At 32.9% G+C, this 22,444-nt stretch overlaps 5 protein-coding genes across 5 annotated transcripts; all 5 read right to left on the bottom strand.

Moving 5' to 3' along the window:
• Positions 1-4,901: 4,901 nt before the first annotated feature.
• Positions 4,902-5,751, bottom strand: LOC114168354. The gene has a single exon (XM_028053135.1). It carries the CDS (start codon positions 5,691-5,693, stop codon positions 4,905-4,907), a length of 789 nt encoding a protein of 262 aa, XP_027908936.1. The 5' UTR covers positions 5,694-5,751; the 3' UTR covers positions 4,902-4,904.
• LOC114168351 (disease resistance protein RPP13-like) lies at positions 5,032-7,873 on the bottom strand. Its single transcript, XM_028053132.1, has 2 exons — positions 5,902-7,873; positions 5,032-5,771 (listed from the first exon to the last, which is right to left on the bottom strand). Exons 1-2 carry the CDS (start codon positions 7,707-7,709, stop codon positions 5,756-5,758), a joined length of 1,824 nt encoding a protein of 607 aa, XP_027908933.1. The 5' UTR covers positions 7,710-7,873; the 3' UTR covers positions 5,032-5,755.
• Positions 7,874-9,512: 1,639 nt separating this feature from the next.
• On the bottom strand, positions 9,513-10,640 carry LOC114168353. Its single transcript, XM_028053134.1, has one exon. It carries the CDS (start codon positions 10,481-10,483, stop codon positions 9,575-9,577), a length of 909 nt encoding a protein of 302 aa, XP_027908935.1. The 5' UTR covers positions 10,484-10,640; the 3' UTR covers positions 9,513-9,574.
• Positions 10,641-11,704: 1,064 nt separating this feature from the next.
• On the bottom strand, positions 11,705-13,909 carry LOC114168352 (disease resistance protein RPP13-like). Its single transcript, XM_028053133.1, has one exon. The coding sequence runs from the start codon at positions 13,592-13,594 to the stop codon at positions 11,741-11,743; it is 1,854 nt and encodes a 617-aa protein (XP_027908934.1). The 5' UTR covers positions 13,595-13,909; the 3' UTR covers positions 11,705-11,740.
• A 2,497-nt stretch (positions 13,910-16,406) lies between these two features.
• On the bottom strand, positions 16,407-19,712 carry LOC114169598 (disease resistance protein RPP13-like). The gene has a single exon (XM_028054834.1). It carries the CDS (start codon positions 19,343-19,345, stop codon positions 16,511-16,513), a length of 2,835 nt encoding a protein of 944 aa, XP_027910635.1. The 5' UTR covers positions 19,346-19,712; the 3' UTR covers positions 16,407-16,510.
• Between the last annotated feature and the right edge of the window lie 2,732 nt (positions 19,713-22,444).

Here is a 22,444-nt window from a genome sequence, read left to right as displayed (position 1 = left end):
GTAAATTACGAATTTGGTTTCACTTTTTTTTTTTTTAATTACGTGCAGTAGTAGTGCCTATTTAGCACGAATTTACATAATTTTTTTGTTTATATATGAAAGAAGACAACAACAACAACCATTTAAGAGAATGGGTAAAAACAAAAACACAACCATTACAACATAAAATCACTACTTAAAGATTTTGATTAAAAACAATATCATGAATCAGAGGTTATATCATATAAAAGTATATTTTTAATGTGACACTACTTAATGCTTTATTTTATTTTATTCATAAAAGTATATTTCCGAACATTTATTCTTTTAATGTTTAATTAACCTTAAACTTTTATAATTTTATTTATAGATCAATCATTTTAATTATATTTTTATATTGTATATTCCGTAATTCATATGGCCTAATATCGTAAAATATTTTAAAATAAATTTAAAAGGAAATAAAAATATCGTATTTTTAAGGAAACATAATATTTTTATCATGTTGCTTAGTTAAAAAATATTTTAATATTAATCAATAGCATTGATATCAGTGTCAATATTTTTAAAATTTATTATTAAATTAATAAAATAAATATTGTGAATAGTGTAATAATTATAAAATAAGTAGTGCGATATAAAAGTATTAGCTAGGTGTAACACCCTATTTAAATAATATCCTTAATTTAAATGAAATGTCACACCGATAGAGTAGAAGAAACAGATCCAAAAGTATAATCACTAGTCCTTACAATATCAAAAAAAAAAAAATACTAGAAGAAACCAAGGCACACCACGATATCAGATACAAAGTATAATACAAGAACTTGACAGTAGTTATTAAAGTACTAAAGGACAAAATAGTACATAGGCCATAGGGCATAGCCCTATAAGAAAGCCCAAGACAAAAGAATCCAACCCAGATGGGCTACGCAGCGGAACCATCACCTCCCTGTTGACCTCGGGTGTTCCTCGTATCTGCTCAAATCAATAAATTGATGATCATCGCAAAAGGAAAAGAACCACAAACAAGCAAAAGGGTAAGCTAGAGTATAAAACAGTTTATCATACAATTACATGCTATTTCACATTCCAACCAGTATATCTCATCCAAACATGTTATGACCTTTCAAACAATACACTAAGACTCAGATTCGACTCATCCGGATACATATAGTTTAGTCGGATTCAGCGAATGCTTGCACTTGTGGTGGATTTCTCTGCTCACTCCCGAGCTGCTCACCCCCGAGCTAAGTGTTACAATGTTACAATGTCTCAAATCCCACACACAAGGTTAGCCCTTGATGAATTTCAGGTCTCCTGCTACTCTCACCACAAGAGTCAGTCCACTCTATGTGAGACTAACTGACTCCTTAGAGCGTAAGGATGCAACCTTACCTTGAATCCTTACTAAATTATATAGATGGGGCACCACCATGAACTCCCACTAACAGGAGTCATGGAATTACGTCCCGACCACTGAAGCACCACCATGAGGTCTCACCTAGAGGCTCATGGAATTACGTCCTGACAACATACCAATCATATTCAAACAATCATGTAATATTTATCATGCTTATAAATCTCATGCCAACCTTTATAATCCATCCTCTTACATGTTCCATGTTGAATCCATTCCAAATCATCCTTCCTAATCCATTAATATAGAAGTGTAATTCATACCGACACCATGCCACTTTGATTACCAACCATCTCATACAAGTCATATGCCAAGGTCATGTTAAACCTATCAATCACAAACCATGAACCATTCTATTCATACCCATTCGCCCAATTCATGCTTTTAAAAGTAATTGAATCAACAAGTTCAAGTTAAAGTAAGGAATTAAAATTCTACAACAATTCTCGCTTAAGCTAAAATCTTTCGCTTAAGCTAAACTGACAGATTTTCACTGATTCACAAAATTCCAAATAACAAAAATTTAAAAAACACAAGCACGTTGTATAAAACGTTGGCATCATATTTCATGCTTTAAAAGGGTGAACAAATCAATCATGGGAGCATACAAACATTTAAACAATCGTGCTGTCAATCTCGCTCAAGTTAAGGAGCTCTTATTCAGGCGACAGGGTCTCTCGCTCAAGCCAAAAGCTTTCGCTTAAGCGAGATTGAAAACAAAGAGTACTTCGAGTTCTCGCTCAAGCTAGCCCATCTCGTTCAAAGAAAGGCCTTCACTCAGGCGAGCACTCGAAACTAAAGGGGGTGAGTTACTGTCATTGTCGCTTAGGCGAGAGCTCCTCGCTTAGGCGAGAGCTTCCTGTTTGGGCGAGAAACAACTCGCTTAGGCGAGCATAGTAGATCTCACCTGCTCTCACGCATGCAAAGCCAAAAATCCATCCAGAAAAAATACACTGATTATTTTCACACCATCAAAAACACATCAAATTATCAAGAGCACCCAACAGAACCAAAACAGGCACATTATTTATAAAAGCACAAAAAATCCTAGCTTCCCTCATCTGGACAGATGCTAGTGGAAAGCACATGCACATACGGCAACGAACCCAACAGCTCGAGGAGCATACTCAAGAGGTGGAGTAGAGGATGAGGTTGAGCTAACTTGAATCTGAATGAGCTTCAAGCCCTGTCAGAGCACTATTTGAGGGAAAAAGAGGAGTAAGGTGGTTGATTTTGCAAAGTGGGCAGAACATGAGAGGGTTAGGCTGGTTTAGGGGTTTTGGGATGTCCTATGGGCCAGCCTTAGGCCCAATTGACTAAGAGAGACACTTAAATTTTAGGACAAAATTAAAGTGGGTCTTACACTAGGAAACAAAAGTATATTATATACTATTATTGATACTTTATGTAATGAAAGGATAAATCTAGCAACACAAAATAGTTGTAACCGAAAATAGAAAAAATATTTATATAAATCAATCCATAATAGATGGGATAACAATGTGGTATACTTTCTTTTAAGTCATTTACTCATTCATATTTTTTCTCCAATCCATTCAAAAGTAATTCGTTTATTTATGTCCAGTTCATCTAAAAGTAACTCTCTCTTTCATGATTCAATCCAGTTCAAAATTATTTATACTTTTGGGTTTTGTTAGGGCTATGACCATGTATTGCTTGACTCCTTAATACTTTATCTTCTCCTGTTAGACTTTTATCTGGTTTTTATCTGACATCGTGGTGTGCCGAGGATAGTAGGGATTGTGTTTAAGATCCTAAGATTGTACTGTTGTACTATTTATGTGGGACATTTTTTTTAATTACGCTTATTAATTAAATGGGACGTTACATATATTGTCAATATTTTTAAAAATTATTATTAAACTAATAAAATAAATATTGTAAATAGTGTAATAATTATAAAATAAATAGTGCGATATAAAAATGATATAAAAATATTAGCCAGGAAACAAAAGTATATTATATACTATTATTAATACTTTATGTAATGAAAATCTAGCTGCACAAAATAGTTGTAACGGAAAATAGAAAAAATATTTATATAAATCAATCTATAACAGATACACAAAATAGTTGTAACCGAAAATAGAAAAAATATTTGTATAAATCAATCCATAACAGATGGGATAACAATGTGGTATACTTTTTTTTAAGTCATTTGCTCATTCATATTTTTTCTCCAATCCATTCAAAAGCAATTTGTTTACTTATGTCTAGTTCATCTATTAGTTCAAAATTATTTATACTTTTAATATATTTATACATAAAAATTATATATTATAAAATTATAAATATAACTTATTTTAAGAAATAGACTTATAGAAAATATTATTTTACTAATTTAATTATATAAATGTAAAATTTATAATAATTTTATGCAAATCGTTGATTAGCCTGCAAACTCCTTGATAAAACATTATCCAAAACAGGTCAAAAAAATTAGTTAACATTTTTTTTACGTGGAATAAAATAATCTAATCCACTTTTCACGTCCCAAATGGAGGACAAACCAAAATTGATAAGTCGATCTTGCATTGTCATCTTTAATAACATATTCAAAGGCAAAAACTTGATCAGCAAAATATAATAAAATTGTCTAATCCTTATAGAAAAAAACAATAAACAAAGAATATTTTAGGAACAAGAGGTTATCCAATTTGTAGACTTGTGTGAAAATATAAGTTTATTGTCTTTTATTTAAACTAAATTTAGAAAAATCATTCGACCTTTATAACATATCGTTTGTCTAAAATTAAACTATTATTAAAATTTAAGAAATTAAAGTTAAGACATTATTAATATTTGAAATTCTGATATAAATGTTACAATGCATTGAATAAAATTAATTACAATGTTCTACCTAAAATATTTCTCCAAAAGAAATTTTCATAACTATAAATTCTATCAAGATCATCCTGCATGACGAGTTGAATTCCATATAAAATAAAATGTATTTATAGATAAATCATTTAAATTGTATATTTATGTTGTGTATTCTATTATTTAAATATTATTGTAAAATGTTTCGAAACAATTTTACAATAAAATAAAAATATCAAAATTTAAGGAGACATAATATTTTCAGTGTTAATTAATTACAATATTTTAATATAAAAAAATGGTGTCCATCAATGTCAGCTACACGAAATAGCTGGAAAAAAAAAAAAAACTAATTGTATAACTCAGTTGATAACGGAAGAAATTCAAAAGAGAAAGGCAGAAAGCTAAAATAAAACTCTATAATCCAACAAAAAAATATCCTGGAACAAAAGGTCCTCCAATTTGTGGTGTACATTATAAATATTTGTTTTTTGAAATTTATTTGAATTAGATTTTAGAAAATCTTTCAATTTTAAATATCATTTATCTGAAAAAATATTTTAAATTATCTTAGACGTTAAAATTAAGATATTCTTAATATGGTAAATTTGCACTCTATAAAAAAAATTACAAACTTCTTTTGTCTAATATATATCTTGTAGTTTTAAAATTTACTTTTAAAAATAAAAATTTCAGGATCATCAATGACGAGTTGAATCCTATTCCCTATTTCTAAATTTTGTAGCATGCGAGCCATTTGATTTGAGGGTTTCGTTATCTCCACTTTCCTCAACCCACTCAAACACCATAGTTCATTGGGGAGATCTTTCAACCTTTCACAATGGATGATGACTAAACTTTTAAGCCTCGGCATTGCATCAGTGTCTAATCTCCACTCTCCAACATTCAAATATTCCATTTCAAATACTTCCAATCTTGGGAAGCCGCATCCAACGCAATTCAGGTCAAAGAAATTCCTAGACGAAATTAGATCTCCCGAAATTCTCAAAATTTTGAGTTTGGTGTGACTTTCCAAACCATTCATCCCTTCATCAGTGATCCAATTAATCCCTCTCAATGTTAACTCGATAAGGTTTGGAGGAAATGTGAGGGCACAGGTCAGAAGATCCAAGGCATTGATAATGTTTAAGACAGTTAGACAACTAAATTGCCCTAAACTTTGTAACAGTTCTTGTGGTTTGCAACCATTGTTTCTTTCCACACTCTCATTTATCGAGTCTACACCTATATCATACCTATCTCGAAGGAGAATCCCCAACTTATACAAATGAGTTAACTGTTGTAGGCTCTGCAACAAGTTGGATAATTCGTTGTTGTTCCCAGAAACCACTTTCAACCTTATTCTTTTAATATTGGGGAATGTTCCTTTCTTTATCAGGGATGTTGCTTGTTTATTAAGTAGAAGGGCAGAAATGGTTTGAAGATTCCACATCTTCTCATCTGATCCTGAACAATTGCCTCGCAGCTTGATAGGCCCTCGTGTATTCAAATGCCTTAAATGTTTGAGTTTCTACATTTGCATAGGAAAAGAAACTGGAATGTTATGGCTCAAAGGACCTAGGTCTATGGTTTCTAGAGACAAGAGGTTAAGTATTGAAGTTGGAACAAATGTAACATAGACCAAGTCTATTCTCAAGTACCTTAAGTGGATAAAGTTCCCTAAATTAGAAGGGATCTTTCTGCAGCTGGTCGGTCTAAGCTCTAACACTCGAACCAATTTGAAGCATTCCAAAAGCCATTTCCAGTCCCTTTCACGAACATAGTAATCTTGGCCAAAAAAGAACAAGGAACGTATATGTGAATGATCGTTGTTACTTGAAGAGATGTAGTGACCCATGTCACTGTGAATGGACAGTCTGCGAGGTTTGGTCGGGATTAGAATGTTATTGTCTATGCAAACATCAAAAACTTTGTCTTCTTTGCTCTCTGATATGCAAAGATCTCGAAGAAGTTCATGAATCTGACACGTCTCCAAACTTCCATTACTCTCCACTCTTCCTATTTGGACCAAACTACGATCGATGAGCTCGTACAAGTAGTCTTCTGCAACATCGTCTGGGTCTCTATTCCCTGTATTTTGTATAAAACCCTCTGCAATCCATTTTTGCAATAATGGCCTAACAGGGATTTCTATGTCTCCAGGAAATATCCCAAGATAAAGAAAACATGGTTTTAATCTTTTTGGCAAGTTGTCGTAGCTAAGTTTGAGAACTGTGTCTTTCACTTGGGTCTCATCTTGAGTAAGATACCAATTGACATGACCCACCACTTTAGACCATTCTCGATGAGACTTTTCCTTGTTGCCCAGTAGCCCTGCTAAAACAATGATGGAGAGCGGCAACCCACGACAACTTTGAACCATCTGCTTTCCCAGAGTCTCCAAATCAAAAGGACAGTCTTCACCTCTAAACACTTTCTTGCAAAACAACTCCCAACTTTCTTCTTCACTGAGAAATTGAAGATAGTGAGGAACATCATGGGCAGCATGCAAGGCCACCTCTTTCAAACGACTTGTGATCAATATTCTGCTGCCTCTGTTGTTGTCTGGAAAAGCATCTTGCACCTCCTCCCAATCTTGTGTTTTCCAGAGATCATCTACCACCACAAGATACCTTTCACTCTCCAAGCAGTTCTGCACCAGTTTCTTCAGCTCTTCCTCACTCAGGTTGTTAATGTCTCGAGCGATTTTCTTACCCTCCTTGTTGCCTCTCCATTGCTGCTCAAAATTTGGAATCAAATGCTTAAGAAGGCCAAACAAAAGCTCCCTAACTCTGCACTCGTTTGACACATAAACCCACGCTTGACACATAAAGTGTTGCTTCACCTGGGTGCTGTTATAGACCTTTCGGGCAAGAGTGGTCTTCCCCAATCCCCCCATGCCAACGATAGACACAGCTTTACGATTTGAACCACCTTCCAGGAGTCGGTTGATGACATCCTTGGAGTCATGGACAAAGCCAACTACACCTTCTTCCTCCACATTTCTTCTTAGCTTGTGCAGTAATTTCGCCCTTTTCTCCTCTTCCTCTTCTTCTGCTGCGGATTGACTATTGGTTTCTTTGAAAGCATCATATTTGTTCTTGTTCTCGCGTATTTCATTGAGAGTGGTTTTGATCTTGTCTATTTTTTCGGCTACGTGGTGGAGCAACCTTGCTTGGCCAAAGCCACGGAGCATCCTCCCGAGAATGGTTCTTCTCTTGTAAATGGAAACTTTGGCTACGAATGTGTCGATGACATCCTCAGCTAAGTGGGCCACATCTCTGATTTGGTTCAACACTGTATGTTCCATTCCCTTCTTGCTCTTTGTGGTATTGAGGAGCTCATTGATCATTTGCAGCTCGTGCTGGAGGGATTGAATCCTGTCTTCCACGCCACACAGCAAGTTAGCTTCGCGTGCCGCAAGTTGGGCTAAGTGATCTAAAACAAAGGAAACTACACTCTCTGCCATTAGCGGGAACGTGGGTGTAGATTTTGATCTGTGCTTTCTTAGATACTATGTTTGTGGTTGGTGATGGAAGAAGAGAATACAGGGATCTACTAAGGCACCAGAAAAAAAAAATAGTGTAGCTTGCAACCACATGGGAGAAAGAAGAATATCCAAATATATATTATGAAAAGTGACTGCAATAAAGAATTTATAAAGACTCGGGGTCATTTTGCGCTGCTGTTTGGATCAAATTAACTAAATATATATCCTAACAATTTTTCATCATTAATATCTCATGTTCACAAATCATTAATTTATTTTGCTTAATTAATAATGTCAAACTAAATCCATTAAAAGGTTTAATGGAAAGTTAACTTAATGGAGATTGAGGTGTCAAGCATTATAATTTTTTTTTTATATTCCTCAAAGATTACTACTTTCTTCGAATTCACCTTTATTCCATTGATAACGGAGTCTCTACAGAAGAAAAGTGTAAATATGTCATGCATTATTGTTATCATTGCTTTTGCTTTTAAGACCAAGTGCCCCACTCCGAAAGAGTAGTTAGAAATAAAAGAATATTAATAGCTAAGTTTCCTACACTTTTTTCTTTTCTTATCATAAATAGCCTTGCACTCCACTAGTTTCAACAAAAGAAGGCAAATCAGTATTCTACTGTACTTTCTAAATAAAAAATTATTTACTATATAAATTTAAATTTGTGAAACTATAATTCAAATTTATCGGACACTTGCCATGCACAATAAAATAGAAATGATACGTACATTGTTACGATTGGATTTCACTAACTTCACTTCCATGCATACTTATACTTAATCAACTCAATTTTAATTTCATCTCAATTTCATAGGATATAAATGAGGTACAAATCTCATCTTACAAGTCGTCAATTTTATAGAGTTGAAATAAGCTTTAAACTCACTTCTAACATTATTTGACAACTTGAGCACGTATGTTTCCTTATTAACTTCTGATCCTTTAGAATTCTTATCAAACAAACAAACAAACTTAATATCAAAAGTCTAATATTATTAATGAACCATGTTACATCTATAGATATAAACTCCAATAGGTACTTTATTTCATTTATTTCAATTCTAAATTATATAAGATATTTTCCCATATCCTATGAATCAATAATCAATTCATGGATAATTAAGTTACAACAAAGCTTAATTAAAAAAAACAAAATATTAACATTAAAATGGAACAACGATACATTAACCCTAACAAATAGATTTAATCTCCGTTAGAAAAAGCTTACAAAATGGAAGAAAAAAATAGAAAGAAAATGGAACCTGTCATTTTGACATCTTTCCAGTTCTATCCTTTTTCATGTTTCTTTGAATTCTATTTTGTCTTGCTCAACCAAAGTGAAATGCTTCTTGTTCATTTATTAAATATGAGGATTAAAGTCATAACTAACTTAAAATGACAAAAATATACAAATTACAAAAGTAAAATAAAGTTGAAAACTAAACAAGATAAAAGTTAAAGAAGATTAAATTTAAATCAGATTTTGTTAATGAAAAATATAAAAATTAACATTAATATGAAAGTAAATTATAAATAGGTAACCATTACATACGAATTTTAGAAATCTATAAATTCATACGTTGATATTCATACTTTTATCCATATATAATTACTAAATATATTCATCACTTATTTAGTGTTCAAAATCTAATTTGTGGGCTCGCATGAAAATATTTGTTTATTATCTTTTATTTAAATTAGATTTTGAAAAATCATTCAGATATTATTTATCAAATTAAATTATTTTTTAAATTTAAGAAATTAAAGTCAAGATATTATTAATATTCAAAATTCTGATATAAATGTTACAATGCATCCAATAAAATAAATTACAATGTTCTACCTAAAAGATTTCTCCAAAAGAGATTTTCATAACTATAAATTCTATCAAGATCATCCTCCATGACGAGTTGAATTCCATTGTTCAATTCCAAATTTCGTAGAATGTGAGTCAATTGTTCAGATGGTTCTGTAACCTGCACTTTTTTCAACTCACTCAAACACCATAGTTCACTCGGAAGATCATCTAACCTTCCACAACGGTAGATGAGCAAACTATTAAGCCTTGACATTGCACCATTGCCTAGTTTCCATTTTCCAACTGCCAAAAATTCCATTTCAAACACTTCCAGATGTGGAAAGTTGCCTTCGACACAATTAAGGTCAAAGGAATTCTCATATGGAACATTATCTCCACAAAGTCTCAAAATTTTGAGTTTTGTGTGATTTCCCAAACCATTCATCCCGTCATCATTGATGCACCTAATCTCTGACAATGTTAACTCTGTAACATTTGGAGGGAGTGTGACCGCACATGTTAGAAGGTCCAAACAATTATCGATGCTTAAGACAGTTAGAGAACTGAATTGTTCTAAGCTTTGTAACAATTCTTGCGGCTTGCAACCATTATTCCTTTCCACACTCTCCTCCACCGAGTCCTCGATGCCTTTGTCATGCCTATCTCGGAGAACGATTTCTAAATTATTCAAATTACTTAATTGTAGTAAGCTCTGCAACAATATGGGAAATTCACCTTTGTTTCTAGAAGCCACTTTCAACCCTATTCTCTTAAGATTGGGGAATGTTCCTTTCTTTATCAGAGATATTGCTTGTCGGTTGAGTAGAAGGGCAGGGATGGATTGAAGATTCCACATCTTCTCGGTTGATTCTGAACAACTACCTCGCAACTTCATAGGCCCTCTTGTATTTAAATGCCTTAAATGTTTGAGTTTCCACATTTTGATAGGGAAAGAAGTTGGAATGTTACGCCTCGAAATGCCTAGGTCTATGGTTTGTAGATTCCAAAGGTTAAGTATTGAATCTGGAACAAATGTAACACAGTATGAGTCTATTCTCAGGTACCTTAAGTGGATAAATGTTAGGTTTTACAAGGAGGGGGTTTCACTAGGGAGAACAACACCAATGAGATCTGAGCCCAACCACATAAGACATTGACACCACTCTCAACCCAAAACCTTAAGGCAATGGGTTTATGGGCCTTGATCCTTATATGGTGCTCTACTTTCTCAATTCTGGTCAATGTGGGATTTAGACTCACACTTGGATTCCTAACATTCTCCCCCTCAAGGGTGAGTCCCTTCAACCACATTGGTACACTCCCCCTCCAGCGGAAGCATTCCCAACCACGAGTACCCCTTCTCGTACCGCCGTTCATCTTAACGGGACACGCTTACCTGGAACTCTTTGCCAGGAAGACTTTCGATACAGGGACCTTACTGCACTCGTCTGAACCGATTTTAACCATCGGCTCTGATACCACTTTGTCAGGTTTACAGAGGGGGTTTCACTGGGGAGAACAACACCAATGAGATATGAGCCTAACCACATAAGATACTGACACCACTCTCAACCCAAAACCTTAAGGCAATGGGTTTATGGGCCTTGATCCTTATATGGTGCTCTACTTTCTCAATACTGGTCAATGTGGGACTTAGACTCACACTTGGATTCCTAACCCATTGACCAGAATTGAGAAAGTAGAGCACCATATAAGGATCAAGGCCCATAAACCCATTGCCTTAAGGTTTTGGGTTGAGAGTGGTGTCAATGTCTTATGTGGTTGGGCTCAGATCTCATTGGTGTTGTTCTCCCTAGTGAAACCCCCTCCTCTGTAAAACTTGACAAGTGGTATCAGAGCCGATGGTTAAAATCGGTTCAGACGAGTGCATGTCCCTGTATCGAAAGTCTTCCTGGCAAAGAGTTCCAGGTAAGCGTGTCCCGTTAAGATGAACGGCGGTACGAGAAGGGGTACTCGTGGTTGGGAATGCTTCCGCTGGAGGGGGAGTGTACCAATGTGGTTGAAGGGACTCACCCTTGAGGGGGAGAATGTTAGGAATCCAAGTGTGAGTCTAAGTCCCACATTGACCAGTATTGAGAAAGTAGAGCACCATATAAGGATCAAGGCCCATAAACCCATTGCCTTAAGGTTTTGGGTTGAGAGTGGTGTCAATATCTTATGTGGTTAGGCTCAAGTCTCATTGGTGTTTGTTCTCCCCAGTGAAACCCCTCCTTATAATCCTAACAATAAAGTTCCCTATGTCGGAATGGATCTTTCCGCAGCTGTGTGGCACAAACTCTAACACGCGAATCAATTTGAAGTTGTCCAAAAGCCATTTCCACTCCCTCCCACGAACACTGTAATCTGGGCCAAAAAAGAACAGAGAACGGATACATGAATGGTCATTATTGCTTGAAGAAATGTAGTGACCCATGCTGTTGTGAATGGACAGCCTGCGAGGTTTTGTCGGGATTAGAATGTTATTATCTATGCAAACTTCAAAAACTTTGTCCTCTTTGCTTTCTGATATGCAAAGGTCTCGAAGAAGATCATGAACCTGAATCGCCTTCACATCTCCATTAGTATCCACTCTCGCTACTTGGACCAAACTACGATCAACGAGCTCGTACAAGTAGTCTTCTGCAACGTCCTCTGGGTCTCTATTCCCTGTATCTTGTATAAAACCCTCCGCAACCCATTTTTGCAATAATGGCCTTACAGGGATTTCGCAATCTTCAAGGAATATCCCAAGATAAAGAAAACATGGTTTTAATCTCCTTGGCAAGTTGTCGTAGCTGAGTTTGAGAACTATATCCTTCACTTGAGTCTCATCTCGTGTAAGATACCAATTCACATGACCCACCACTTTAGACCATTCTCTATGTGACTTTTCCTTGTTGGCTAGCAACCCTGCTAAGACAATGATGGAGAGTGGCAAACCACGACAACTTTTAACCATCTGCTTTCCCAGAGGCTCCAAATCAGAAGGGTAGTCTTCACCCCTAAACACTTTCCTGCGAAACAACTCCCAACTTTCTTCTTCATTCAGGAATTGAAGATAATGAGGAACATCATGGGCAGTATGAAAGGCCACTTCTTTCAAACGACTAGTGATCAATATTCTGCTACCTCTGTTGTTGTCCGGAAAAGCATCTTGCACCTCGTCCCAATCTTTCCTTTTCCAGAGATCATCTACCACCACAAGATACCTTTCCCTCTCCAAGCATTCCCGCACCAGTTTCTTCATCTCCTCCTCACTCAAGCTACTAATGTCTCCAGTGCCTTTCTTACCTTTCTTGTTTCCTCTGCGTTGTTGTTCAAAATTTGGCTTCAAATGCTTAAGAAGGCCAAGCAAAAGCTCCTTAACTCTGCACTCGTTTGACACATAAACCCACGCACGGCACTTGAAGTGTTGCTTCACCTGGGTGCTGTTATAGACCTTTCGGGCAAGGGTGGTCTTCCCCAATCCCCCCATGCCAATGGTCGAGACAGCATTACGATTTGAACCACCTTCCAGGAGTCGCTTGATGAGATCCTTGGAGTCATGAACAAAGCCAACCACGTCATCTTCCTCCACATATCTTCTTAGCTTGTGCAGTGATTTTGCTCTTTCCTTCTCCTCCTCTTCCTCTTCTTCTGCTGCAGATTGATTATTGGTTTCTTTGAAAGCATCATATTTGCTTTTGTTGTCGCGTATTTCATTGAGAGTGGCTTTGATCTTGTCTATTTTTTCTGCTACATCGCGAAGCAACTTTGCTTGGCCAAAGCCAAGGAGCATCCTCCCCAGAATGGTTCTCCTCTTGTAAATGGAAACTTTGGCCACGAATGTGTCGATGACATCCTGAGCTAAGTGGGACACATCTCTGATTTGGTTCAACACTGTATGTTCCATTCCCTTCTTGCTCCTTGTGCTACTGAGCAGTTCTTTGATCATCTGAAGTTCGTACTGGAGGGACTGAACCCTGTCCTCCACGCCATACAGCAAGTTAGCTTCGCGTGCCGCAAGCTGGGCCAAGTGATCTAAAACAAAGGAAACTACACTCTCTGCCATTACAGCGTGGACGAGCGTGTAGATTTTGATCTGTGCTTGGATACAGTGTTTGTGGTTGGTGATGGAAGAAGAGGAACAAGGATTTAGTAAGAATATCCAAATTATATGATGAGAAATGACTGCAATGAAAATTTATATGGACTTGGATTCAAGAGTTCTGGTTTTGTTTTTCCACTGACTTTGCGTCAACCATGAACACTGTTGAAACGAAACTTCCCCTTAAGTGTGTAATGGCACCTTCTTGCCATGTGCGTTGCATTTGCCCAAGTTGCCATAGAATATTTCATCTGTATTAGATGCAATAGTTGCAGACACACAACTCCAACATCTACTTTTTTCTTTTTTTAATAATATGTTGTTAAAGATTTTTTTTTCTTTTTAAATATGTATTGGACCATATTGAGTTTGAGTTTTCTGATTTTAATATATTTATGAAATAATAAATTAAAAGTTTTGAGTTTAAATTTTAATTTTTTTATAGAAAATATATTAGGCTGCTGCTTGTATGAGAAAGTACGTGAAAAGTTTATATTTAACTTAATTGATATGATAAAATAAATTTGATTATGTATTAATACATTTATCAAAAAATTGAAAACAATATCATCATGTAAAAAAATATTTCTAAATATATAAGTTAATGTTAACACTTAAAATTAAAATATATTAAAATAAATTATTTATAAGATATACAATTTAAACTAATAAATTTTATTTTATTTTATATTTTAATATATATTTTTCTAAATATGAAACATATATTTACAAATTATTAAAAAAAAATTATTTTATTTTATTTTATTTTAATTAACTTTTTATTATAATATATATATATATATATATATATATTAATAAACATTAAAAATAAAAGTTATACAAATTTCAAGAAATCATTTTTTATTGAATTTTTATAATTTTTTTATGATTTTTTATTTATATGTATAATTGTCATTCTATAACAAGTCCGTTTATATACTCATTCAATTTTATTTTTCAATTTTAACTCTGATAGTGATAGAATTTATCTTCCAATTTCAATTTTTTTCTTGTTTATATATATATATATATATATATATATATATATATATATATATATATATATATATATATATATATATTTAAAAAGATTGTTTGGTACAAAAAATGATCATTTGATAGTCAAATATAGAAGTAAAATGGTCATAAAAATAACTTTTTATATTTGTAAAAAAAAATGAAGAATATTGAAGGATAATATAATAAAAAATAATTGAATGTCAAAATATCATATTATATATATATATATATTATCACATAATTTGTTTGTTTATTAAATAAGTGAACAAATTTATATAATAAAAATATGACTTAGAAGAGGATTGGATCTAAAGTTATTAGGCTTCAGGTTTGACGCGTTTCCCTTGTATTGAGGGTTAAATATTTGCAATCTCTTACGAATTAATGATTGTTTTAGATCTTTCCAAAAGCCTATTTTCTAACGTTCAATGGTCAAAAACCGGTGGAAATTTCAAAGAACAATTATCACGGCCTAACCTTATTGATTGCAAAAGAAGCATTGTTTCTCCCTCACTTAGACTCTATTATAGTCAAATTTTGGTTGTTTCGCTGTTTAAATTTTCAGTTTGATGCTATTTAAATTTCAAGTCGTACTTTGCCGAGAGGAAACAACCATGTTCCCTCATTCATATATATTTTGTTAACATCGTATTGTTATGTCTGGTTCAAACCCAGATGGTTTTTTAAACCATTTAATGGTTTTAAGATTTTCCGTGGTCAATTAGACTCTATTTTTACATTCAACAACCTACAAATATTCTTAAGATGTGATCCCATGATATGCCATAGATGAAACAACACTTTTATCATCACTTTCGAACAAAAATTCTTTACAAACTCAAATATTTTCTTAGGAACTATGATAGCACGATCCAACAATAGTAATACATTTCAAAATAAGTATGCATTGGATAATTTGAAAAAAAATGAATTGATAAACTCGTTTTATTAACATACACATGGATCTCAATCTACTCTTACCTAATCAATGATATACTCTCTCATATCTTAAGAAATACAAAATATTAATTAGAAAATTGAACTATTTTATTATTACTCGTCTTGACATTTTTCATTTTTAGTTAATGTGATGAGCCAATTTTTTACTCTTCTATGTGCAAATTACTAGAATCAATCATTCGTATATTGAAGTACATTAAATAATCTCATTGAAAATGTTTACTGTATGGTCATAATAACCACACTAAAGTTATATGTTGTTCATATGCTAATTGGATAGGATTTCTTTCATCTCCAAATGTTATATATTCGTTGGTGATCACTTAATATCTTGGAAGAACTGGAACAAAAATGTTATGGTTAGTTAGATCTAGTTAAAAAATAAAATATAGAGTTATAGCCTACCATTTATGAATTTATTTTTCTTAAACAATTATTTAAAGAATTACAATTTGGATATGTCACCTACATGATCTGTCTTTAATGACTCACATGATATACTTTTAATGAAAGAATCAAACACATTGAAATTGATTATCATTTTATTCAGAAAAATATTATATTTGTAGACATTAAAATTAAATTTGTTAACTCATATTATCAATTAAAAAATATTTTCATTAAATCTTTACAAAAATTGATTATATTTATAATAAACTTAATAAATATGATTTATATTATCTTAGATATTATATTATTAGATATTATTATATATTATGAGATGTTATCAAATATTATGAGAAATTGTTAGATATCATGTAATTTATTATATATGTATTTTTATTATAAATACATATTTTCCACAAGGAATTTAACATGTTTATCTCCTTTATTATTTTTTTTCAACATGTAAAATACATTGACACAATAAATAACAAACTATTTTGTACAATAATTCTCTTAGATCTCACTAATACAATCCAAAATATTGAAATCTGTCCAATCTGTCCGAGATTGATGATCTTCTGTGACAAGTTGAACCCCATTCTTTATTTCCAAATTCCTTAGCATGCGAGCCATTTCTTCTGAGGGTTTCATTACCTGCACTTTTCTCAAACTACTCAATGACCATATTTCATTTGGTAAATCATCTAACCTTGCACAATTCTGAATCATCACACTATGAAGCCTCAACATTCCACCATTGCCTAATTTCCACTTTCCAACTTTCAAATCTTCCATTTCAATCACTTCCAATTGCGAGAAGCCACCTTCAACACAATTCAAGTCAAAGGATTCCCCAGACCAGGTTACATCTCCTAAAAGTCTCAATTTTTTTAGTTTGGTGTGATTTCCCAAACCATTCATCCCCTCATCACTTATGCAGTTAATCTCTGACAACGTTAACTCTGTAACGTTTGGAGGGAATGTGAGCGCATAGGTTAGAAGGTCGAAAGCATTCTCAATGGTTAAGATAGTTAGACAATTGAATTGTCCTAGGTTTCGTAACAATTCTTGTGGCTTGAAACCACTGTTCCTTTTCACACTTTCATCGGTTGAGTGCTCTGCACCTGCATCATCTCTATCTCGGAGGACAATCACTAACTTGTTCAAATAGCTTAATTGCTGTAAGCTCTGCAACAATTTGGGTAATTCACCTTCGGATTCAGAAGTCACTCTCAACCCTAGCCTCTTAACATTGGGGAAAGTTCCTTTTTTTATCAGAGATGTTGCTTGGCTATTGATTACTAGGGAAGAGACGGTTTGAACATTCCACATTTTCACATCTGATCCTGAACAACTGCCTCGCAGCTCGATAGCCCGTAGTGTATTCAAATGCCTTAAATGTTTTAGTTTCCATATTTTGGCAGGGAAAGAAATTGGAACATTACGCCTCGGAGGACCTAGGTCTATGGTTTGTAAATTCCAAAGGTTAAGTATCGAATCTGGAACAAACATAACATACTCTATATCTATTCTAAGGTACCTTAAATGGATAAAGTTCCCTATATCGGAAGGGATCTTATTAGAGCCGTTTACTCCAAACTCCAACACTCGAACCAATTTCAAACTTTCAAAAAGCCATTTCCAGTCCCAACTGCGAACATAGTAAATTGAGCCAAAGAAGAACATGGAACGAACACATGAATGATCATTGTTGCTTGAAGAAATGTAGTGATCCATCTTACTGTGAATAGATAGTCTGCGAGGTTTTGTTGGAATTAGAATATTATGGTCTGTGCAAACTTCAAAAACTCTGTCCTCCTTGCTCTCTAATATGCAAAGATCTCGAAGAAGATCATGAACCCGACACGTCTCTGCACTTGCATTAGTATCCACTTTTGCTACTTGGACCAAACTACGATCAATGAGCTCGTACAAGTAGTCTTCTGCAACATCATCTGGGTCTCTGCTCCCTGTATCTTGTATAAAACCCTCAGCAACCCATTTTTGCAATAATGGCGTAACAGGTATTTCAAAGTCTTCAGGAAACAACCCAAGATAGAGAAAACATGGTTTTAGTCTCCTTGGTAAATTGTCATAGCTGAGTTTCAGAACTATATCCTTCACTTGGGTCTCGTCCTGAGTAAGATACCAATTAACATGACCCACCACTTTAGACCATTCTCTATGTGACTTTTCCTTGTTGGCCAGCAACCCTGCTAAGACAATGATGGAGAGTGGCAAACCACGACAACTTTTAACCATCTGCTTTCCCAGAGACTCCAAATCAGAAGGGTAGTCTTCACCCCTAAACACTTTCCTGTGAAACAACTCCCAACTTTCTTTTTCATTGAGGAATTGAAGATAGTGAGGAACATCATGGGTAGCATGCAAGGCCACCTCTTTCAAACGACTTGTGATCAATATTCTGCTGCCTCTGTTGTTGTCCGGAAAAGCATCTTGCACCTCATCCCAATCTTGCTTTTTCCACAGGTCATCTACCACCACAAGATACCTTTTCCACTCCAAGCAGTTCCGCACCAATTTCTTCAGCTCCTCCTCACTAAGCTCGTTAATGTCTCCTGCGCTTTTCTTACCTTTTTTCTTTCCTCTGCCTTGCTGTTCAAAATTTGGCATCAAATGCTTAAGAAGGCCAATTAAAAGCTCCTTAGCTCTGCACTCGTTTGACACATAAACCCACGCCCGACACATGAAGCGTTGCTTCACCTGGCTGCTGTTATAAACCTTTCGGGCAAGAGTGGTCTTCCCCAATCCTCCCATGCCAACGATAGACACAGCTTTACGATTTGAACCACCTTCCAGGAGTCGCTTGATGATATCCTTGGAGTCATGGACAAAGCCAACCACATCTTCCTCCTCCACATTTCTTCTTAGCTTCTGCACTGACTGCGCCCTTTTCTCCTCCTCCTCCTCTTCTGCTGCGGATTGATTCTTGGTTTCTTTGAAAGCATCATATTTGTCCTTGTTGTCGCGTATTTCGTTGAGAGTGGTTTTGATCTTGTCTATTTTGTCGGCTACGCGGTGGAGCAACCTTAATTGGCCAAAGCCACGGAGCATCCTCCCCAGAATGGTTCTTCTCTTGTAAATGGAAACTTTGGCTACGAATGTGTCGATGACATCCTCAGCTAAGTGGGACACATCTCTGATTTGGTTCAACACTGTATGTTCCATTCCCTTCTTGCTCCTTGTGCTACTGAGCAGCTCTTTGATCATTTGAAGTTCGTACTGGAGGGACTGGACCCTGTCCTCCACGCCATACAGCAAGTTAGCTTCGCGTGCCACAAGCTGGGCTAAGTGATCTAAAACAAAGGAAACTACACTCTCTTCCATTACAGCGTGGACGAGCGTGTAGATTTGGAAAGTGTTTGTGGTTGGTGATGGAAGAAGAGTAACAGGGATTTACTAAGGCACAAGAAAAAGCAAAAGAATGTAGCTTGCAATCTCATACAAAAGAATATCCAAATGTATAGTATGAAAAGTGTCTGCAATCAAGACTGTATAAAGAGTCTGGTTCAAGGGTTGTGGTTTTGTTTTTGCATATTGACTCGTCAACCATGGCTACTTCTGAACTTGAGTGCAGAATGTGAGTAGCGTGGCACCTTCGTGCTATGTGCATTGCACCTTCTTTCTACCCATTTGGCTTAGAATATTTATATTTATGACAGCACAACACAACCGTGTTAACCCTGTTTCGTCGTTATTACATGTGATAGAATAGTATGTGTAAGAGATTGTTTTGTTTTTCCACATTCTGTGGGTATAGCCACTTGTTGTATATCAACATGATCCTCCCAAATTATTCAAATTGCGAACACAGCGCTCCAACCTTTGTCTTATATACTTTAAATACAAATTGACTTAACTATATATCCTAACAATATCTCATCACTACTATCTTATATTCACAAATAAAATAGACGAACTTATTAATATACTAAATATGTTAATTAATTTATTTTGGTTAGTAAGGTAAAACTAAATTCATTAAAAGGTTTAAAGGAAAATAAAGGATCTAGTCATTTGAAATTTAAAAATAATAATTTTTCTACAAAAAGTGTTATGGTATTCTATTAATATTTTCAATTGTAAAAGAATCTTATAATATTCAATCAATACTATATAAATTCTTTTAACAATGCAATAAAATCAGATGATATTTAAATTGAATTTTAAGAAAAAGTATAAAAAGTCACTCAATATTAAAAGTTGTACAATTTTTGATGAATTACTTTTGTTTTTTGAATTTTTATAAAATTTGTATGGTTTTTATTTATATGTATAATTTTCATTCCTTAAAACATTTCCAGTTATTCAATATTCACATGAAAATAATTTTGAACTTGATAATATATATATATATATATATATATATAATTTTATAAAAGAAAAATAATTATTTTTGTAGTATATATATAATAGAGTGCTCTTAGTATCACACGATTTGTTTATTAAACAAGTGGATACTTTTTTATATTCAAAATTATCTGTTAACAAATATCACATTTTGAATTATTTAGATATAAAAATATAAATGAGAAAATGATAATGCACAGACTATTATTCTATATTTTTATATATGATGAAAAGAAATTTTTTATTAATAATTAATTTTAATAACAAAAAATAATTAATTATCGATTTATAAACTAAAAAATATTGATAATTAACATAGTTTTAAAATTATAGTAAATTAATTTCTTAATTGATTATTAGCTACTAAAATTTTAACTATAAAAAAGTTATTAGAGACTAATTTTTTAGTAACTAAAAACTTTGATAATTGATATTAATAATCAATTCAGACACTAATTCACTTTAATGAGCAATTTAAAATTTATTTTAATTTAATTTTTAATTTATATTTGATATCTGAATTACTCACTACAAAAACTATTTCTTTAATTTCTATAATTGATCACTTATTTAATATATTTTTTTTAAATACGTAAGTTAATGTACGAAGGAATAAGATAACCAATATAGTGATGCTTACATTATCTTTTAATTAGACAAAATTAAATTTTTAATTATTAAATTTTAACTATTTTCTCTTATAATATAATATTTTTTAAGTAGTTTTAAAATATTAAAAATAAAAAAATAAAAAATCACTTAAAAATATCATTAAAAATCATAAAAAAATTATCAAAATTTAATAGTTAAAATATTATTATTTTTCGCTCAAATAGTATAATAACTATGGTAAATGAAGAATCTTGCGTTAGTTTTTCTATTCTCTCCTCAAACTATGTCACATTAAAGGTCAATGAATGCATACAACGAGTACAAATTAAAGTATATTTACATTGAACAACCGACATAAAGATTTAAAATGAGTATATGATGAACATCTATAACTATTAATTTCAAGTAAGTATTTTAAAGCGACCTAAATTCATGTAGGATAAGATAGAGTTTAGATTCGTTATTGTAAATTTTTCTAATGTTTTTTTTTCTTCAAAATATATTGATGCTCAATAATTTTAAATATATTAAAGTTATTTTTAAAATATTAAAACATTATGTTTTTATTATTCAACAAAGGATAACACAATAAAACTATAAAAAAAAATTCAGACTTAATAAAATGCTAATCGACACAAATTTTGGAATTTAAGAAAGAAATTGGTTCATTACTTAAATTTAAAAACATTAGAAAGGACAACGTTTTACCAAACTAGATATTCTATTTATGTTGAAATAATAATTATCTTATTCAACTTAAATTACCTAAACAATGAAACAAAATTAATTATACTCAAAGAAGATAGTTTATCCATGTTTTATTTGCTGCAAATCATCTTGAAATAAGGTAATTCATCTTGAAAGACTTAAACTATTTAATTCATGTTATTATACAGCACTAATAAAAATAAACTAAATATAACAAAATGTTGAATGAATTATCTCAGTTCAAAAATCATTAATATTTGTAGGATTAAGACTATCATCCAATAAATAATGTAATTAGTTAATTCTACTGTTTATATGTTATATCAAAATCAATAAATAATCTTCTTAACTTGAACGTTAATCACAAACAATGCAACAAACTTATATTTTATAATAGATAACATTTAGAATATGTATGAATTTTATATCTATTGAACATAATATTTTCATTATCTTATAGTTACGATCAAGTCATTCATATAAAATTATTTTTAATTTTTTATTTATTTTATATTATCTCTTAAGATTGTTCATAAGGTTTAGGATTATTTTTATACTTGATCAATGTGATGAAATATCGTATTTTTTAATCTTTTGAGAAAGATTTACATATTGTCTCCATCTAAATTTTTTCTATTTTTTTTCATTTAAAATATTATCTTACATTTTTATTATTTGTTATAATAATTATTTAGTTTGATAAATATTTTTTTTCTTTTATTTGTATCTCTATCTTATTAGCAGCAAAATATTTGT

The sequence above is a fragment of the Vigna unguiculata genome, chromosome 11, assembly GCF_004118075.2.
Source record: "Vigna unguiculata cultivar IT97K-499-35 chromosome 11, ASM411807v1, whole genome shotgun sequence".
NCBI classification, from domain to species: Eukaryota; Viridiplantae; Streptophyta; class Magnoliopsida; order Fabales; family Fabaceae; genus Vigna; species Vigna unguiculata.
This window is presented reverse-complemented; position numbering and strand designations above follow the sequence as displayed.